The sequence below is a fragment of the Doryrhamphus excisus genome, linkage group LG21, assembly GCF_037039965.1.
Source record: "Doryrhamphus excisus strain RoL-2023G ecotype Guam linkage group LG21, RoL_Dexc_Guam_v1.1, whole genome shotgun sequence".
Lineage (NCBI taxonomy): Eukaryota > Metazoa > Chordata > Actinopteri > Syngnathiformes > Syngnathidae > Doryrhamphus > Doryrhamphus excisus.
In genome coordinates, this window is record NC_136377.1 from 5174384 (window position 1) to 5195755 (window position 21372).

Genomic DNA, 21372 nt, shown 5'->3' on the forward strand with positions numbered 1-21372 from the left:
GCTTGCTTATGACGGAATTACAGTTCTGTAGAGACACCCATAAGCCGATGAAGGATTTAGGAGTTTACTTTGACTTTTTGACATTGGAGTCTACTTGCATTGGGGCCATGGCACACTTAAAAATGTTTTTAGTGCACTAATACTAACTTTAAGTCTTTCATAACTTTACAGATGTAATTGATAAACTTAAACAGTTTTGGTCGCAGTATTGACCCCTGGGGTACTCCGGGGCCATGGCACACAGGTGTCATATTAATAACTTAAAAATGTTTTTAGTGCACCAATACTAACTTTAAGTCTTTCATAACTTTACATATGTCATTGATAAACTTAAACAGTTTTGGTCATAGTATTGACCCCTGGGGTACTCCGGGGCCATGGCACACAGGTGTCATGTTAAAAACAACTTAAAAATGTTTTTAGTGCACCAATACTAACTTTAAGTCTTTCATAACTTTACATATGTCATTGATAAACTTAAACAGTTTTGGTCGCAGTATTGACCCCTGGGGTACTCCGGGGCCATGGCACATAGGTGTCATGTTAAAAACAACTTAAAAATGTTTTTAGTGCACTAATACTAACTGTAAGTCTTTCATAACTTTACAGATGTCATTGATAAACTTAAACAGTTTTGGTGGCAGTATTGACCCCTGGGGTACTCCGGGGCCATAGCACACAGGTGTCATGTTAAAAACAACTTTAAAATGTTTTTAGTGCACTAATACTAACTCTAAGTCTTTCATAACTTTACAGATGTCATTGATGAACAAACAGTTTTGGTCGCAGTATTGACCCCTGGGGTATTCCGGGGCCATGGCACACAGGTATCATGTTAAAAACAACTTAAAAATGTTTTTAGTGCACTAATAGTAACTTTAACTCTTTCATAACTTTACAGATGTCATTGATAAACTTAAACAGTTTTGGTCATAGTATTGACCCCTGGGGTACTCCGGGGCCATGGCACACAGGTGTCATGTTAAAAACAACTTAAAAATGTTTTTAGTGCACTAATACTAACTTTAAGTCTTTCATAACTTTACAGATGTCATTGATAAACTTAAACAGTTTTGGTCATAGTATTGACCCCTGGGGTACTCCGGGGCCATGGCACACAGGTGTCATGTTAAAAACAACTTTAAAATGTTTTTAGTGCACTAATAGTAACTTTAAGTCTTTCATAACTTTACAGATGTCATTGATGAACAAACAGTTTTGGTCATAGTATTGACCCCTGGGGTACTCCGGGGCCATGGCACACAGGTGTCATGTTAAAAACAACTTAAAAATGTTTTTAGTGCACTAATAGTAACTTTAAGTCTTTCATAACTTTACAGATGTCATTGATAAACTTAAACAGTTTTGGTCGCAGTATTGACCCCTGGGGTACTCCGGGGCCATGGCACACAGGTGTCATGTTAAAAACCAACTTAAAATGTTTTTAGTGCGCTAATACTAATTTTAAGTCTTTCATAACTTTTTACAGATGTCATTGATAAACTTAAACAGTTTTGGTGGCAGTATTGACCCCTGGGGTACTCCGGGGCCATGGCACACAGGTGTCATGTTAAAAACAACTTTAAAATGTTTTTAGTGCACTAATAGTAACTTTAAGTCTTTCATAACTTTACAGATGTCATTGATGAACAAACAGTTTTGGTCATAGTATTGACCCCTGGGGTACTCCGGGGCCATGGCACACAGGTGTCATGTTAAAAACAACTTAAAAATGTTTTTAGTGCACTAATAGTAACTTTAAGTCTTTCATAACTTTACAGATGTCATTGATAAACTTAAACAGTTTTGGTCGCAGTATTGACCCCTGGGGTACTCCACATGTAATATTTAAACTTGCAGATGTGTGTTAGTAGCTTAGTAGCTTTTGACCCAATGATTCCGTACCTTTCTAAATTACTTTGTAATGTGCTTTACTGCCACCTACAGGACTAGAGTGGAAGAATATTGAGATAAATGTTTGTTTTTTTAGGATTTGCCTAAAAATTGTGATCCACCTCAGACTGTATTGAATCCCATCGGAGAAGTCATAGAGCGCATGTCGATCTTGCACGATCAATATCCATCTTTGGCTTTTGCTTTGGCATGTTGTTGCATTTAATGTGACATGTTGTTATAGTTAAATATTAAAAGGGATGCATTATTCAGCATCCTTCCACCTTAAAGCGCTGCCTTATTTAGCTTGCGTGTGTGCCTGAAAACTAGACCTTCGTCGCATGGGACTTTTTATAAACCCTCACCCACCGCAAAGCTCTTGTCCACGAGAGGGACGCTCATTAGCCGTCATTAAGGATTCATTGTTTCCCATCATGCTTTTTTTTTTTTTTGCTTTTGTCAAGCCTGAGCCCAGCAGGCAGTTTGTGAATGCGGAGAGGTCCATTATCCCTCATTATCATCTCATGCCAGCAGCGTTTATTGTTGCCGGCGTCTTCTCCCGCTTTCACTGTCGCAATGCTCGTTTTTAATCTCTCGTCGACACGCACAATGGGAATCAAACACAATGGACGCCGAGAAGGGCGAACAGTATGTGAGCGGGAGATAGAGCGCGAGCGTATTTTGGGAAGTGTAAACAGTTGTTAGAGGACACAGTTCTGCTATTTGTTGGACAAAGAGAAAAACAAAGGGCAGCCGAGTATACATTTACACGTAACAAAGAGAAGATGTAGCAGCCAATGGCAGCTGGAAATGAGAAGTGTGCCACCTGCTGGTGTGGAGGGTGCAATGCAGTCTTTGACGTACAGTACCATGCGTGCAGAAGTATTCGACCAGGCGAGGCGTACACAGAAATAAAAACAGTAAAAGAGCAGTAAAAAACGGTAAGATTTTGGTAATTGTAACGGTAATGGTTTTATTTCATTTGAACATGCATCAGATTACAATTGAATGCATCACATAATCAGTTCACAGTTCCACATGTCCAAAAGGAGTAGGAAGAAGCAAAGCTTATTAAATCCTACCCCTCCAATCTGGTACTTTTACAATCAGTAACTGTTACATTTGTTCACTTCCTGCTTTCCTAATGTAGTTTATAGTTTATTTATTTATTATTATTTTTAATTTATTTTTATTATGTTTTATTTTTGTCACGTACCGGAGTACATTTGTTCACTTCCTGCTTTCCTAATGTAGTTTATAGTTTATTTATTTATTATTTTTTATTTATTTTTATTATATTTTATTTTTGTCACGTACCGAAGTACATTTGTTCACTTCCTGCTTTCCTAATGTAGTTTATTTATTTATTATTTTTTATTTTTTTAATTATATTTTATTTTTGTCACGTACCGAAGTACATTTGTTCACTTCCTGCTTTCCTAATGTAGTTTATAGTTTATTTATTTATTATTATTTTTAATTTATTTTTTTTATATTTTATTTTTGTCACATACCGAAGTACGAGGTGATATGGCCATACAATGACATAATGTCAATAACTGTCAACATAACTGTCAATATAGTGATATGTATAGCACATCATGACTAGTTCAAGACTCATTCATTCATTTTCTAACACTTTTCCTCACGAGGGTCGCGGGGGATGCTGGAGCCTATCCCAGCTGTCTTCGGGCGAGAGGCGGGGTACACCCTGGACTGGTCGCCGGCCGATCACAGTAGTTCAAGACTCTTTTACTTTTATTTTACTCTTATTTTGGTGACAATCTGGCAAAATCTGTCACTACAGGGTTGTGTTTTTCAACGTTGAAGCGACACCATTATAAAAAATATTCAGAATCGGATATTGTAGGAGTTTAATCGGGCTTTGTCAAAATAAGGATAAAAATCGGACATGAATCTGATATCTAACAACGTTATGGCAAAATAAACAGACAAATCGGCTTTACCGATGACTGATGTCATCTAAATCCGACAGTCAGTGCCTTATATTCACGCATATCACAGTGAACAAATATTGTAAAAAAAAAATACTATATTAAACATATAATATTTGTATTATTTCTTACTCTGACTTAGCTCTTGTTGCAATTGAACAACAACGCGGCGTCCTGTACTGTACCTCCATTTGGGACACAACTGTCACCTACGTCACCTCAGATAAGGACAGCGCTGATGCAGGAATCACAATCAAGACGCTAAAATAGGTCACATACTGGACAAAAACAAGCCTCCGAATTATGCCAGGACAAAAAGATAATGACAGAAGCTCCCATTAGACCGAGGCTAGAATGAGGACGAACAGCCTAAAAAGTGTGAAGTTTTGTAAAAGCAGCGTGCGTTGCTGTGCATAATGAATGGCTCCCAGGCGGCTGTTTACACAGTCTGATGATTTAAGCAGAACCTCAACCTTCAGCACAAAAAATCCAGACTCATCTAGGACGGCCGGAAGCGATATTTGTCACATATTCAACACACTTAATGCAGCCATTGGTTTAAACATAAATATAATAATGCGAGCTTCAACACCCTATAAACGGACCTCCATTTGTATCATATGGTTGTTCTATGATAAATGGATCAAATAGGTTTCAAAGTCAGTGTCTATTAAGAGTTTATCCAAACGCAGAATCAAATACGAATGGTCCCGCACCCTTAAGACAATGAGGAAACCTTTGGAAGATTTAAGACGTCTAAACGTTGCTTTTGATCTGGTTGTGTGTGCTTTCGCTCGGCAAGGCGGCCAAATGATTAATGCATGATTCCTTTCATGCACTTCCTCCCTTTTCCTCAATCTGAACCGCCGCATTAATATGTGAGTGTTTATATGTTTATGCTCCCCTGCTTCTTCTCTTATCGGCCTTGAAATATGCTTATGGGGGCAAAAAAATACAGTATGAGCTCAATCCAATATCAGTTGCTCTTAGCGGGATTATACATCAACCGTTAGCAGAACACATAAAACATTACAAGACGGATTTTATCAGCTTTCTGCTATGATCCATATTGGACGTTAAACTCTTTCAACAATATTTATCAGTTTGAAAGCAAATTAAATAAGAAATTTATCTTTGACTTCAACAAAAAACAACTTATTTTTGTGCGACAGTACTGGAAGATGCCACAACATAAAGTGAGCAAGAATAAAAATGGCTAAATGTACTAAATTCCCAATATAAAACATTCAGAAGATGCATTCAAAGACTTCGACCTTGTTAGCTAAAGTAGTCACTAGGTGTTAGTAAAGTTATTGTAATGTTTGGTGAGACACACACAATCACCAAACAGCCTTTTATTGCAGGTTTGAACAACAAGCATGCCGACTAATCCCCATTAAAAATCATTCATAAAAACATAGGCTCCGGCTGCACGGCAATCAAGTGGTTAGCGCGCAGACCTCACAGCTAGGAGACCCGAGTTCAATCCCACCCTCGGCCATCTCTGTGTGGAGTTTGCATGCATCCCTGTGCATGCGTGGGTTTTCTCCGGGTACACATTCCAAAAACATGCTAGGTTAATTGGCGACTCCAAATTGTCCGTAGGTATGAATGTGAGTGTGAATGGTTGTTTGTCTATATGTGCCCTGTGATTGGCTGGCCACCAGTCCAGGGTGTACACCGCCTCTCGCCTGAAGACAGCTGGAAAAACTGAAAAACTTAAGCTAAAGTAAGATGAAACCCCAGATATAACTTCCTGTCCGTCACCCACTCTGCTCCCCTGGGGAACATATTTATAGCGACACACACATATTTATAGTAACATTATATTGACTATATTGAATAATCCGAATTTAAAGGTGACTATAGGGGTGCTATTTCATGTCTAGAGGGCTTTAATCATTTTGAAAACTGTATTTCAAAGCTAGTAAACAGATTTATATGCTCTGACTACAAAAATATTCCATTTCTAAATTAGGAATCCTACTTTGCAGAAATTCACTTATGAACCGCAATAAACGAGGGAGTTCTGTGTCATTTACAAGCTCTGTTATTGGTCCACTTGGTGTGAATCGTACTATGGGTATGTGACTTTTAAGTTGGTGATATTAAGTTGGCCTGAAGCGACACTTAACATGTGACAGATTGTCTTTGCCGTCATCAAGAAGGAAGTTGGGCAAAAAGGAGGTAAGTGAGAGACCAGGAGTGATGGGTCCTTATCTCTCCGTCACCCAAGTTGCCATGGTGATCGATAGATCCCTGCCAGGGTCGATTAGCGCTGCTGTATCTCTCTCACTCCTTGCTCATCCATCCTCATTTCCCATCGTATAGATTTTTACCTCTGCTGTGTGATGGATTCCATCAAAAATATGCATACAGTAGCACACTGGAAAGCCTTCCAATGTTATTTTCTTTACCGAGGGATGATGGTTATGGATGAAATGATGATTTTTTTTTTCATCCCTAGTGAGGAGGTTCAATCTCCAGTGTTGAAGTAGTAGTTTACGAGGACCAATTGACCTCAGGTCAAAAACAGATGTTCCCTGGCAAGGTTGCCGTGGTGACATCCTGGGCTGTGGTGATGTAGCCCTTATGGTGTCATATTACATTTTTATGTAAATGATTGCTTTTGGTGTAGAGCACTACTCCATCACCTGAACCTTCCTCAGAAGGTGTTTGGGTAAGGATCATGTTCTGCTTCATAATGTACAATACATGTTGAAATTCATGTTTCAACCAAACCACAGCTCCCCCCAGTGTTGGCAGCACTCGTGCAGCCCTAGACTATAACATTACCACCAAAATTATCTGTCCTGTCATGGAAATGCTTCCTGAAATGGGAGGGGTGTACTCACCCTTGTGAGATACTGTAAACATTGATCGGTTTTAAAGAAAGCTGTGTCGCTGTTCCTTCTGGGTCGAGTATCGAACCGCAGCACATGTTCAGTCTCTCATGCTGAGCACAACTTCCATTAGTCAGATTGGCGTTTAAAGTGTATTGGTGTTTATAGGATCACGGAGGCTTAATGGGCAGGTGAACATTGCATGGGTGTAGCATCTGGTAGACACACACACATACACACACATACTGTATATAAGGAGGGTCTTAACCAAGAACAAGGCTTCAGGAACAGCCGGAGGTAGTGTGATGAGATTGTGAGCAGATGTCGAGGACTATAAAAGTCACATGCAACATGGCATCAAGGTCAGGAATTTAATCAACTTCCATTGCAATTTCATGAGAATGACTGAATCTCTTGCAAAAATGCAGTATCCCTTAATGTCGGATGTGTCATTATTAAACTGAGCATAGTCACCCCCCCCACCCCCCATCCATCCCCTGTGGCAAGGGCAGACAATGTTACATGGCACGGGATTGGCTGAACTACAGGAAATGACAGTGGTGGAGCACAGCACTGCAAAAAGAGCCCTACTTGAAACGAGCCCAAATGATATTTTGATATTTTTCTTGTGAGTTTTAAGATCCATATTTTTTTTTCAAAAAAAGAATTATTTTGTTAAAATCCTCAAAATTACATTGACACCTTCTCCCTCATTAAAAGAAGGAAGAACAAACAACAACAACCACAAAGATCATTATTTTCTCTCATATTACATTTGTGGGAAGTTATTACATTTACATTTTTTTCACTTTCCCACATATGTAATAATTTCCTGCAAATGTAATAGTTATTACATTCCAATGTAATTCCAATTCCATTATTTTGTCTCATATTACATTTGTGGGAAGTTATTACATTTACATTTTTTTCACTTTCCCACATATGTAATAATTTCCTGCACATGTAATAGTTATTACATTTGCAGGAAATTCAGTATTACGTTTGCAGTCGGCAAATTTTATTACGTTTGTGGTTTATTACGTTTGTGGGCAGTTAGTACGTTTTCGGGTGTAACAAGTCCTTACTTAGCTAGCTTTTATTCCCTTGACAAAAAGTGTGAATGCTAAGCAAAACAACACCAAAACGCGACCAAATGTCTTTGTTTTTATTTGTAGTTCAAACCGGAATACTGAACCATAAGCGTAACGACAGCCTAATGTGTTAAAAGGATTTTTTTTTGTTTGTGTTTCGATTCCTCTTAATGGCATCATCACCCCGTGCTACGCTCTGGAAATGTTTGGTAATTGCACTCAACCAGATTATACACAAAAACATCGCTCCTCCAATCAATAGGTTTTATTTACCTGACCCGTCGCTGCACCGCCGCTGCATTGTCTGCTGAAGTGGACTGATGCTTGCTAATTGTTTATCACAAGGCGCTCAATGGCTTTCAATGGAATGGATGCAGCTAATGGCTTCTTGCGCAAAAGGCCGTCAATCACATCGGTGACCCAAAAAAAAAAATCTCCATCCACACGGTGGTGTTTTTAAAGCAATCTCTGTCCACATGAAAACACATTCACAGACCGTCAGGTAGTAATGGCGGTGCCGCAGGCGTGGATTGTAACGCAATTTTGGCCAATCAGAGGCATCGATAACGTGATTTGGGTCGGAGGCACAAACAAAAACGTCAAGAAGATACAGCACGTGTGCAAAACTACAAAACTCCTATCACGCTGTGAAAACTAGTTCATTTCATCGATCAAGCTACTGAAACACAACACTCCTTCTAATGCGACTCTGTCATTGTTGGAATAATCCTGTGTGTCTGCCTATTGTCCTTGTTGAATTGCCTCCATGACAGAAGCTATGCAGCACAAAATATATATATATATATATATATATACACACATATAACACAACACAAAGAGCAGCAGCAACGTCCTTCAAAGCCACCAGTGGCACCTTTGACAGTGTAGAGCAAAAGTAGGAGTACAATGTGTTTATTTTTAAACATGCAAAAAGTCTTTTCAAACCAATGAATGACATTGCACAGATTAAAAATGACTATACACAATCCCAAATCTCATTGCACATACTGTACATACTGTACATGGAAGCCAGGGTTCGAAATCCACATTCATGTGACATAACATAAACCAGTGGCGGGCCATGCATTTGGCTTTTTGTTGGATGTTATTTCCAATGAAAAGTGTGTTTTTTTTTTTCAAAGTTTTATTGTTCTTCATATAGTCCGGATGCCTGCTGGACACCTCTCTGATAAGATGTTCTGGGCATGCCCAGCCGTGAAGAGGTCCTGTGGCAGACCTAGGACCAAAGTGGGGACTTAACCTACATAACCTACTTATACGTGACAATTATACAAACCATGAATAATATACAGAAATGCAATATACGAATGCATTACAGAGGGAGAGGCATATCTTTATCATTCTTAAAATCATTATTAGAGCCCTCTGCATATTAACTAACACCCCTATGGTCAGCTTTACACTAGTATTATCCAATATAGTAAACATAAAAGTCCTTTTTAATGATGTTCTAACAGTTATAACTTGACAGGTTCCTCACTCGTCTGGCATCCGAACGGAGTTGCGGATTGTCGTTAACGGCATGATTTATCATTCTTAAAATCATTATTAGAGCCCTCTGCATATTAACTAACACCCCTATGGTCAGCTTTACACTAGTATTATCCAATATAGTAAACATAAGAGTAAATAAACCATTAAAGACATAAATAAGACTCAAGCTTGGGTGATAGTATAAGTCTTCCCAAGTGGAGCTGAGTGGCAGGCAGACAGGAAGTGACACGAAAAAATAAAGCACATTCTGATAATTTTGTGAATAAATGAGTACAATTGGATGAAACAAATGTAGAATAGAATAGAAGTTGTGCATGTAGGTCAGTACTTGTGGTAGGCCAGCAGAGAAGGCCTGTCTGGCCCTAAGGGCCCACCATTGGTCGAAACGCCCTGCAAATTACCTTGATGTTTCATTTAGGGGCGGAGAATCCACGACTTGAGCCATGTGGCTAGGTTATAAAGTGAAGAGCTGCTCCATCAACGTAAATCCCCACCTCATTCAGGCGTTTCTAGGGGAGGGGGGGGGGGGTCATCCATAATTCATGCCATGGAAGACACGGGACAGATTGAATTGTCACAACTCAGGCTGCTAGACGGCAGGTCGGGCGACAGAGCGGGAGTCATCCTAATCAGGAACAGCGAGGGAAAGGATTAGTGCAATGAATCACAGATAAATAACAACTAGTAGGGTGGGGCGTTTTGACTCCATTTCCTTGATTGACAGTTGGGGGGGGGGAATGAAGGATTAATTGATTCACTGTTATTTCTCTTACTACTTTTACTTTTTAATGATGTTATAATATTTATACCTTGACAGGTTCCTCACTTGTCTGGCATTCAAACGGTCACGTTTGAAGTTACGGATTGTCATTAACGGCATGATACCCAATCCATTGTAGCTCACATAACTGTGCTAGTGTTGCAAAACATTCCTGTTACGTCTGCTTCCAATGCACTATTGTGGAACGCTGTGGGACTTATTTAAAAATTGGGGCATAACATTCTAATATGGGACCTTTTCGTGATTCAGATATGTTGAACAAGCATGGGAACAATGAACTACTCTAATATTTAAAGCACAATTGACAGTGTTCCCTGATGTAATATGCACTTGATAGTTTCATCAATCTTCTTACATAAAAAAGTGACAATAGAAAGACCTTATACATCCCATCCAGAGCGTAGTCGTATTTTTCTGTGAACTGAAGCTTGAGAACATTGCATTCCTGTCTGCAATCTCTCCTCCTGATTGTAGGCTCCCTGCACAACTCATTTCATATCGATGGCCAAAGGTCTCTCCGAGAAAAATAAAACACAGGAAACATGGGCGGGGGAACACAAGTAATAATAGTAAGCAAGCAGAATAAAACGAATAAGAGAGTCAAAGCAGACACGGAATCTAAATGAAATAGATGCCTGTTACAATTGTAATGGAACATTTCAAAACTGCTTGCTATTGATTTCCTGTTCCTTTTATTTCAAACACACTGTGACATAATCAATGGCAACTAGCTGTCATGGATTTTTTTCCCCACTTGTCCTTGCAAGCTCTTATTATTATTTTCTGAAAACAAAGAGTATCTTACCTCTCTTTTTCTATCTGTTGACTGTTTTTTTTTTTTTTTTGCACTTTTTCCATCCGTACTGCTGCAGAGGTGGTTCAACAAGTGTAATACTGATGCAACAAGCAGGGATCACATCCAATTTCTTTTCAACACTCTTTTTTTTCTTCTTCAAGGATGCACAATAAGAACTCAGGATGTTGTTTACAGGTGTACTGTACATACACACACATATATCTTTCTCCAGTACAATGCTGTTGCACTGGTGTTGACAAGGGTATAGTACCGTGTTCCGAACACACAAACACACACAGAGGAGGTAGTAAGTACTCCAGAAGTTGGAGCACCTGTAGGAATTAGTTGCACCAATTGCCAAGGCTTGATCAATCTCCATCTCTGCAGAACAGTTTTAAATTTTGACACATTTTGTGGTCCCTGAAATAGGACTTTTTTGTATAATTTTGAAATACATGTGATTTTTCTGTCTTGGGTAACATTGCTTTTTTTAACCTCTTTGTCCAATTTCAAGCTAAGAACTGGATTTGAATAAATAGTTTCAATAAATAACTGGGTGCTCTATATGTGCAGTATATATGATAAAAACCAAAAAAACAATGCATATTATCACAATTTTTTTTAATTACAGTATCCATTCATTAATTTTCTACCGCTTTTCCTCACGAGGGTCGTGGGGGGTGCTAGAGCCTATCCTAGCTGTCTTCGGGCGAGAGGCGGGGTACACCCTGGACTGGTCGCCAGCCAATCATAAGGCACATATAGACAACAAACATTCACACTCTCATTCATTATTACAGTATTATATAATGAAAATATGGTTATACAGTATTTTAGCGTTTTAACTACCACCACCTACAGGACTGGAATCGAACAGTAGAAAAATCCACTCGTACGTTTAAAACTGCTCAGAAGTCGTAAATGTGACACCTCAAGCTAAAAAATTTTTATGTCAAATTTATACTTATTTTTTGTTTTTTTTGCATTAAACAAGATATGGGATTATATTCTCAATTTCATCAAGTGGCGGTCATACTTTTACAACAAAGTATTGGAACTTTTCCTGGAAACTAACGTTTTACAGTTAATTAAAACAAATACACAAATAAATACATGATAGATTTAAAAACATATATCTGAAAACAATTTGTAATGATTAACCTGATGATTAAAAAAAAAATCAAATCCCCTCCCTCCATGCCGCGTGTCCTCGCCCTCTAGCGGCAAAGAGCTCGCTCCATTCGGCGTCACGCAGCTCCGGGGGTTCTTCCGTCCCGCTGCTGTCAGGCTGAAAGTTACCTCCATTCCGGATATAACAGAAAAGCGTGGGCTCGCCGTTTCCTTCCCGGAGAGATGAGGCGGAAAGAGAAAAGGCTGTTGCAGTTCGCCGGGCTCCTCATAGCGGCTCTGCTCTTCCTCCCTAACGTGGGGTTGTGGTCTTTGTACCGGGACCGGGTGTTCGACAACCCGCCGGACACGATGGACGGACCGGTTGGAGTACCGCAGATCCAGGTGAGCCATGGCGGCGTCGGGGTGACATGTACGTACGCGGCTTCGTGTCTTGAGCGACAGGTTCTCTTTTCCCGGGGTCGTTTTTAGTGTTCGGGTTCTTGTCGGGAAGTCCACATTTCGGCTTGTGTTTGTGGTTGGCGATGTGGGGCCTTATTTTGATCCGTGTTCGAGTGGTTGGTGAGCGGCCACGGCGACTAGGATGTGTCCACGTAAGCTAACACGGAGCAAGTAAAGTTACAATAACACTGACTTCAGGAAGTTGTCAGAGCAGTAGTAGTGGTGGTGGTGGTGGTGGTGGTGCGTTCACTGTCACAAGGCACAGCAGCAACGGCACCCAATGTTAGCATTACTTCTTTGATACTCGACCCAAACTGCCCTCTTTTTTTGAGGAGACCCTATACAGTGGGGGCTTGTTGTCATAGCGACCTAGCTTGACTAAACAGTGGAGTTAAAATGAGGAATTGGACCCACAGCCCCTCAAGTAGGAAGGAAACTTTATCCAATTGTAGCTTACAAGCCCCCTTCAGTATTATTTTGTAGTTACTGTCATTGAAGTTGCCTTATCCTATAATGTTTACTTCACCAAATGGCAGGAGATCTTCCAAGATTAAATGCATGTACTCCATAAAACAACATAAGACATACAGTCTTTGTCTAATATTGCGTATATTAGACAAAGACTGTATGTCTTATGTGCAGACGAGTACAACGAGGTAGAAATAAAATTTCTGAATCAACATTACGTGGAACATCACATTCATCATGTCCAAAATGGAGTAGGAAAAAGCAGAACTTCTTTTACCGATGAGTCATTCACACCTTATATTTTAAATGTTGACACCTACAAGCCTGGTGAGAAGAATTTCTTTGGGAAAAAAAAAAGAAAATATGTAAAAATCAAGCAAATCAACAAAATGAGACAATATAGCTTGTGCAGGGTTAAGGAATAGGAAGAAATAGAATCAGAAATAAAGATAAAAATACGATTAATATCAATATGCTGGACTCATCATTCCAATTTTGGTGGGGCGGAGGGTGGAGGGACACAACTTTTTTAGAAAAGTGATTCAACACAGCAACAGTGTCATCTTTATTCTGTGGCTGGGCAGGTTGGTGCATGAGTCAGGTGGTTTTCCCGGAAGTGGGGGTCAGAAAGCTGAGCAGCGGGGGGCCACCATCTGTGCCAACGAGGTAGAGGAGGTGACGACAGGGTCGGTTAGCCGCAATGCTAACTGAGCAGCAGACCCCAGGTGAAAGGCCACATCCACTTGCCTTTGATAATGGCAGGTCATCCGGCAACATTTCTTCCACAGCTTGGGACGTGTTGTGCGCTTCGCCAGCTGATCGCGGATCATTTTCTCTTCCAGACGGCTGAACTTTGAGACTCGGCAGGCAGTAAAATGCTAGCTTTTTTGGTAAAGGGTCTACATAATGCATTAATACAGACTGGGCTTTAGTGACTTAGTAAGCCTACAACAGGGGTCTCAAACTCAATTTACTTGGGGGCCACTGGAGCTCGGGTCTGGGTGAGACTGGGCCGCATCAGGTTTTCAAAAAAAAACAAAAAACGGATTTATTAAAAACAAATTTTTTTTTTAAAAACTTCGCTTTGGCTCCAATTTTCTACAAGAAAAGCTCTGATAAAACATTCCACTGTTCTCAAATATCTTACTTTTTATTTTTCTACACAACATAAGATGAAAAATAAATAAACAAATCAAGAATAAAGAAAATCAATCCGTAATAAATAAATAAATATAATAAAAATAATAAAAACTTAAGAAACCACATATAGTTGGTGGGTAGACAAATTATTTTTTTTCAGATTAAAATTAACAAAGCATTAGACATGACAAAACATGACTATAGTCACATTTATACTCTTATTATTATATTATACTCATTTATACTCTTTATTTACAACATAGCGAGCAACATAGCAAGAGAGCTAGCGACCTAAACGGTAGCCTCTAAGTTATTTCTTTTAAACTTAAATAGCCAAAAACTTACCACTTCCACACGGATAGGGAGGATAACTATTAACAGTTATTTAACCTTTAACATGAACATTAATCAAACGTAATAATTTTTTCTGGGTACATGATACCATACAGCATCCATATCAAACTTGCGGGGGCCTCAAACTAGTGTCCTGTGGGCCACATTTAGCCGCGTGTTTGAGACCCCTGGCCTACAAGGATTAGACCAAAACTCGCCATGTTGATTTGTGTAAAACGCAACACTACCCTGTGTAGTTTTGCCACTTTTGTTAGTATAAATACAATATCTTGTATCTAAACATTGAAATATGTTGGTTTAAGTGCTAATTCAACGTCCCCTCACACTGTGGTTAGCCTACAATAGCAGCTCCTTTTATTCAAATGGGCCCAAATCTGCTGAATAGAAGCTTTGATGAATGGTGTGTATGCATGCATGTGTGTGTGTGTGTGTGTGTGTGTGTGTGTGTGTTTCTTTTGGGCGCCGCTAGTGTGTGTCCAGTTCCCTGACTGGAATGTTGGATTTGACTGAGTTCCATTTGTAGCGCTCATCAGACCAATAACTGTGTTGATTAGCTCTTATTCGAGTGCACAAGCCTCTAAATATCTTACTTTTAATCGAGGGTAAAGCTAATTGGCTGTCTTGAGCTGTTTGCAACGATCCGTCTTTTCTTATTGCGCGCAAACGCCCTCAGGAGTTTACTTATCTCTGCTCAAGTCTGGATTTGATATCTCGCCCGACAAATGTTGTAATGAATGGGATTAATGCTGCAGAAAGCCTGTTACATATTAGCAAACAGCATGATAACAGCTGTCAAGCTCTGCAGCGGTTTAATAAATTGGTGATTGGGAGATAAAGTGTGTTGGGAACAAACATTTACAAACACTTATATAAGCTGTGACTCGCTTTGTTCGACCGCTCGCTTTTCATCTGTCCGATTAGAGACATTTAATCCATTTGTTTATGCGTCCAAATCTAATATGAAGTTGCTGCTTTCATTTCAGGTTATTGTCTCAAGGCTCCACCGTATTAAATTGGCTTAAAATTGATTGTTGCTGTGCAGAGTACAGTTGCAAAAACCAATGGAATGCAGTTAGCGTTCAACTAAAGTGATGCTAAACAATCTAAAAATTATATACAGTATACTGCAATAGTTCATTCATTCATTCATTCATTTTCTACCGCTTATCCTCACGAGGGTCACGGGGGGTGCTGGAGCCTATCCCAGCTGTTTTTGTGCGAGAGGCGGGGTACACCCAGGACTGGTCGCCAGACAATCACAGGCCACATATAGACAAACAACCATTCACACTCACATTCATACCTATGGACAATTTGGAGTCGCTAATTAACCTAGCATGTTTTTGGAATGTGGGAGGAAACCGGAGTACCCGGAGAAAACCCACACATGCACGGGAGAACATGCAGAGATAGCTGAGGGTGGAATTGAACCTTGGTCTCCTAGCTGTGAGGTCTGCGCGCTAACCACTCAACCACCGTGCCGCCTACTGCAATAGTTAAAATATTAAATTCAAGTATCCTGCATAATATTACTTATGTATTGCACAAGTCTTGGAGATACCAATGGAGGCAAAGGTCACAGTAATGTAGACCAAGACATGCTTTGAAGGGACGTCTATTTTGATCAATACTTTGTCATATGCAAGAGTTTTTGACCCCATTTATCGAAGGACTTGATGCACGCATTAGCAGAAGCCTATATAAACTATTCATTTCCAACCGTCAGCTTTCTGGTGGGTTTTCCAGCATGCGATCAGGACTTGCAGGAGTCTCGGTAAGATATAGTGTGCTCTTGAAAGGGAAGTTGGCAAAGATTCACAGCCCTGTCAGACACACAAATGAGAATCATACGAGCCGCGGTACACTGGAGGCTACATTTATGAGCCACACACTGTTTGGCCGCATTACAGCACATTCATCACTGCAGGACCTTGTGTGTGTGGCACCATCTCTGACTCAACCATACCTATACATAGAAATACCGTATATATTCGGTTATATATTCAAGCCAGTGGAAGGTCACTCGTGGACAGTCTGGTCTTCTTAATGAGCTTAGTTGAGGTAAACAATCTGTTTGGACGAGCTTATATGTTCTTAAATTTTTCACTTCTGAAGCTGTTAGCTGTATCTTCTTTGCTGTGTTGTCAGGAGCAAAGTGAATCAATCCCCTTGGTGAGCCAGTGCTTTTGCTTGTGTTTTTCCGGTGATGGATTCCTACCCCACAGGCTCAATGCTAAGCTGATAGGTTTGACCCTTCCAGGTTCCCTCAGGCCTGAAACTATGTAAACGGGGGGGTTGTTTGTCCTGCTGAACAAACCAGAAACAGAGCTTTGTAGCTTTATTCATGTTTCTATTTATGCATCAAGCTCACTCCGTGGTTTGATTGACTATTGGTGCCAAAATAAAGTACTACAAGGTACTATTTCAGGGATCTTGTCATCCGGGGTTCCATGTTATGTTTAAGTCTGGACATTTTGATATTACTTTATCTCCAGTCTCCACTTTGCAGCAGTGCTATATTTTATTACGGAAGTATGTCTAGAACATCAACGAGCTGGAGCCTATACCAGGTGTCTTCGGGCGAGAGGCGGGGTACACAGACAAACAACCATTCACACTCACATTCATACCTATGGACAATTTGGAGTCGCTAATTAACCTAGCATTTTTTTGGAATGTGGGAGAAAACCGGAGTACCTGGAGAAAACCCACACAAGCACGGGGAGAACATGCAAACTCCACACAGAGATAGCCTAGGGTGGAATTGAACAAGCTGTGAGGCCAGCACGCTAACCACTCGTCCGCCATGCAGCCACAATGACAACATTTTATTTATATTATGTCAATTTCCGTGAGATTCCAGTAGATTCCGTTCTCATTGAGTCCGCGATTCCGGGCCCTGGTCTGCGTTCCAAGAAGTTGCATAATAGCAAAAGGTAGCAAAATCTTTCATACGCTGGACATTGTATTAATACTCCACAGTCTCGACTTGGCTGCAGCACTGTTGTTTTCCGACTAACCTCAGCCTCGCCTTAAATGAAATGGGTCTTCTTACTGTGGCCAACAGTTTGCATATGTTATTCCCCATGATGCATTCAATGTATGACTGTCACAATCCGACTTGAGTAGAGCAGATCCGAGCCGGTACGGTATCGTCCACTGATCCAAGGATCCTCTTACAGTCTCACAATATTCTTCCTTATTTAACTTGACTTGTCTTGAACTTTGATGATTTAAAGAGGACATGGATTTATTTAAGACTGCGCCCACCCTGTAAAAAAAAAAAAAAAAAAACCCAAAAAAAGTCTGAACCAAATACGTCAGATCACAGTGCCCTTTATGCAGCAGTCTGTCAGGCCCAGTTCTTTCTCGGCTTTCCAACAGGAGAGTTTGACCTTCAGTTTTTCCTATTCTGATAACATGTGAGGCTGAAAACTTCTTTCTGTACTGTTGACATCACGTGAGAGATGTGGAATTTTCAACAGCAAATCAGAGGTGTATTTTTTCGATGAATGAAAGTCAGATATATTTTTTATCTGACTGGTATTAGCTGCCCTCGCTAAACAGCACGCATAAAAAAAAAAGGTTACCAGAAACAAGCAACCGCATACTGTACAGCAGCAGACAATGTTGGGCAAGCGGTTGCAATTAAAGACATCACATCAGCTCCTTTTTAATCCTACGAGGTGAAGAGCAATTAGAGAAACATTTGGAGAAGGATTTAAACTATTAAGCTCGGATTATGAGAGTTGGTTTTTACACTGCAGACGTTTTGTCATGTTGTGAATGTAATGCGTGAATATACTGAGTATTTATTTCGAAGACGGAAAACATACAACCAAAGGGTAATACTTTTTCTTTTTAGAAGGTACTGTATGAAAAATAATTGCTTGTGATGCATTGTACTGTCTGTGCTTGCTTTGGTGCACTCTTATCTGCAGTGCTCCTCATTTTAGATAAAGAAAACGCACCACTTAATTAAATTCCAGCCGCTAATCAAAAGCACCTTTCGTCTAAAAATATCTAGCAGCAGCTATTTGCAGACTTCAGCATCTGGTTGTTTCTACGACAACAACACATGACAATAAATCAACATTGTGGAGTGACCTTTCAGGGTTTTTTTTTTTCTTCAAAATATCAGTTTCACATGCTCAGCCAATACCAATTAAAACAAAATGAATTAATTAACTGAATAAATGGATCTGCAAGAGAAACTCTAATCACCATTATGCAGATGAAGGAGTTGTATTTAGGGGCTACTGGGAGCCTAAAAACACTAACTTGATCTGAACAATCTGATGTGATCTTTTCTTTTAGTTGTTATGGCTGGTCTGTAGAGTTAAGGGTTTTGTTTTGATAATGTTTCCGTCCATTTTCTATACCGCTACGGTTGCGTGATGGAGCCTATGGTTGTAATGGTAATGGTTTTATTTCATTTGAACATGCATCAGATTGCAATTGAATGCATCACATAATCAGTTCACAGTTCCACATGTCCAAAAGGAGTAGGAAGAAGCAAAGCTTCCATCTGGTACTTTTACAATCAGTAACTGTTACATTTGTTCACTTCCTGCTTTCCTAATATAATTTAGTTTTTCTGAATTATTTTATATTTTTTTAAACTTTATTTAATTAAAAAATATATTTTATATATATATATATACATATATATATTTTATAATTTTTTTTTATTTTTTTATTTTTTGTCACATACCGAAATACGAGGTGATATGACCATCCAATGACATAATGGGTTCCATAGTAAGTGTCAATATAGTCATATGTATATATATATAGCACATCATGACTGGTTCAAGACTCTTCATCCTTGTATTTAGCAAACATAAACTGCTTGTATTGTTTCTTGAATTGGCTCATCGTTGTGCATTGTTTGAGTTCCTTACTCAATCCATTCAATGGTTTGATTCCACGTACTAAAATGCTATGGCTTTTTAACGTAGTCCTTGATGAACATAAAACTTTTTTTTTTATCGCATTTGCTAGAAACATAGCATTAAAAAATGCGACTCACCCCCCTTTCGTTCTAAAAGCTCGGAAATGAGTCTAGGAGTCTCAAGGACAGTTTACAATTTAATTCAAACAGGAGTAGATATGAGAGGACAATGTCGAATGGGTGTTTGAAGAGGAACCCTGTTCTGGTAAAATGGCTGTTTTTTCGGGATAGAGTTTAAACTGAATCCAGTCAGGCTCATTTTGGACAGCTAATGGCCCCTTAGACGGAGATTAGAAGGGTGACATATCTAGAAACTGTGTGTGTGTGTGTGTGTGTGTGTGGAGGTTAGCTACAAGAACGTGTTTGTATCAGCCAAGATGGTTTTGTGATTTGTGCGTCATGTTTCCGCTATCAACAAGCCTTGAACATGTCTTCTTCAAAGCAGAGGCAAAATATTCCATTCCAACACACTATGGGACCCCTGATGCAAGAATCTACAAAGTAAATACGCTTTCAATCTGTAAAAGCTCCGTCTTGCTGTTCTTTTTGAACAGAACCAACCTGGAATGGATGGAGCCAAGTTGACCGGGCGATTTTCAGGCTTCAGAGGTAGTATCAGTTGTAACAGTAACACAAGTATGACCCTTGACATTCACTTTTTTCCCGCCCCTGTCGCTATCCACCAAGTATTTTATAAATCACACCAGACGCTAGCGCTGGCAGCATTTAATTATCTGATTGATGGATGCCAGGTTTCTGTGTGAAAGCACAGGCAATTAGGTATCTATGGATCTCGTATTGTCGGATCTGGGCAAAGGACACACAGGTGGATAAATGACGAATTTGTTCCTCTAATGGGGCTGTTTACACAGGATCTTTGTGTAAAAGATCGTTCGGGACCTCCCCAATGCCAAAGCAATTTAGAGAATAATGGCTGTGTGTTGATAGCAAATCTACACTAACTACTGTAGTATAAAGTATAATCATTTCTATTGTATTGCACTTTGAGAAGATATACTGGTTGCTGAAATATGAGGGGTGTACATACGGGGCCCTTGTGGAGTCAGGTCCACAAGGTCCACAGGTCCAGGACCAGAGGAGGAGATTGCATCTTGACTGACTGTGTTAAGCCTTCAGTAACATGGGAGATGGAAGGGCTGAAAGTCATTTGCAAAAACAAGTGGAGTCGCTTGCCGCAGACTTAACTCCGTGCTCTTTATTAGTCTGAGCTGAGAGACCACGTCTAAGGATGTGCAGAATTTAAAAAAAAAAAAAAAAACGCTCTCAGGAGGGAAAGACAAGCACAAGCAGGTAAAAAGAGGTATTTGTTCACCGACTGACCTTGTTGGAGAGCGTTTCCTTCCCAAGCACAACGTGGACGTTGACTGGCTTGCTGGCTGCGGCTCAGACGGCTCTCCTGCAGAAGCTTCTCTGTATGCCTGTCAGGGTTCTGCTGGGCCCAGATCAACGCCGGGAACCAAACGAGGGACAGGTGCAGCAAGGCAGCCTGTCGTTACGCAGTGAGAAGTCCGTCTTTTAATTACAGCTGCAAGTGTTATGGAGATGACTTTTTTTTTTTTTTTTTTTAATGTTCACATGATTAAGCTAATCCCCGGACACTAATTTGAGGCCCGCTGAGTGCCTCACAGTGCTTAGCCTCTCTAAGAGTAATAATAATTTTCTTTTTTCTACTTGAGCAGGTCCGCTTTAAGGCCGAGTGAGGATTGTAACAATTACATTTTTGATTCTATGTGCTATGATTCGCCAGCTAATGTTCAAAGAGCTGCCCCCCCCACCCCCCCCACACACACACCTTGGAAATCTTTTACATTTTTTATGCAGCTTTCATCCACGCACACGGACCAACAGACCCGTGATTGTTAATGGTCCCAAAACATCTGTTGTGAAGATACAACCATATAATCATCTCCCGTGCTGTGTTTAAAGGAGCACTGAATTATCAGCACCTTTGGTGTTAGCAGTACGACACTCCTCCGCCTTTAGTTGCTCCTC

General features: G+C 40.0%; 1 protein-coding gene across 2 annotated transcripts in view; it reads left to right on the forward strand.

Annotated features, from left to right (window-relative positions):
- galnt10 (polypeptide N-acetylgalactosaminyltransferase 10) overlaps nucleotides 1–21372 on the forward strand; it is a 127595-nt gene that overhangs the window by 52759 nt on the left and 53464 nt on the right. Inside the window, exon 1 of one of the 2 annotated variants that reach the window (XM_078787785.1) lies at nucleotides 12100–12386. The exons of the other annotated variant lie outside the window; for it this stretch is intronic. Within the exon in view, the coding sequence (XP_078643911.1) occupies nucleotides 12228–12386 (159 nt within the window). The 5' untranslated portion in view covers nucleotides 12100–12227. Of the gene's footprint in view, nucleotides 1–12099; nucleotides 12387–21372 lie in introns of those variants that run through there. 2 annotated transcript variants of the gene reach the window in all.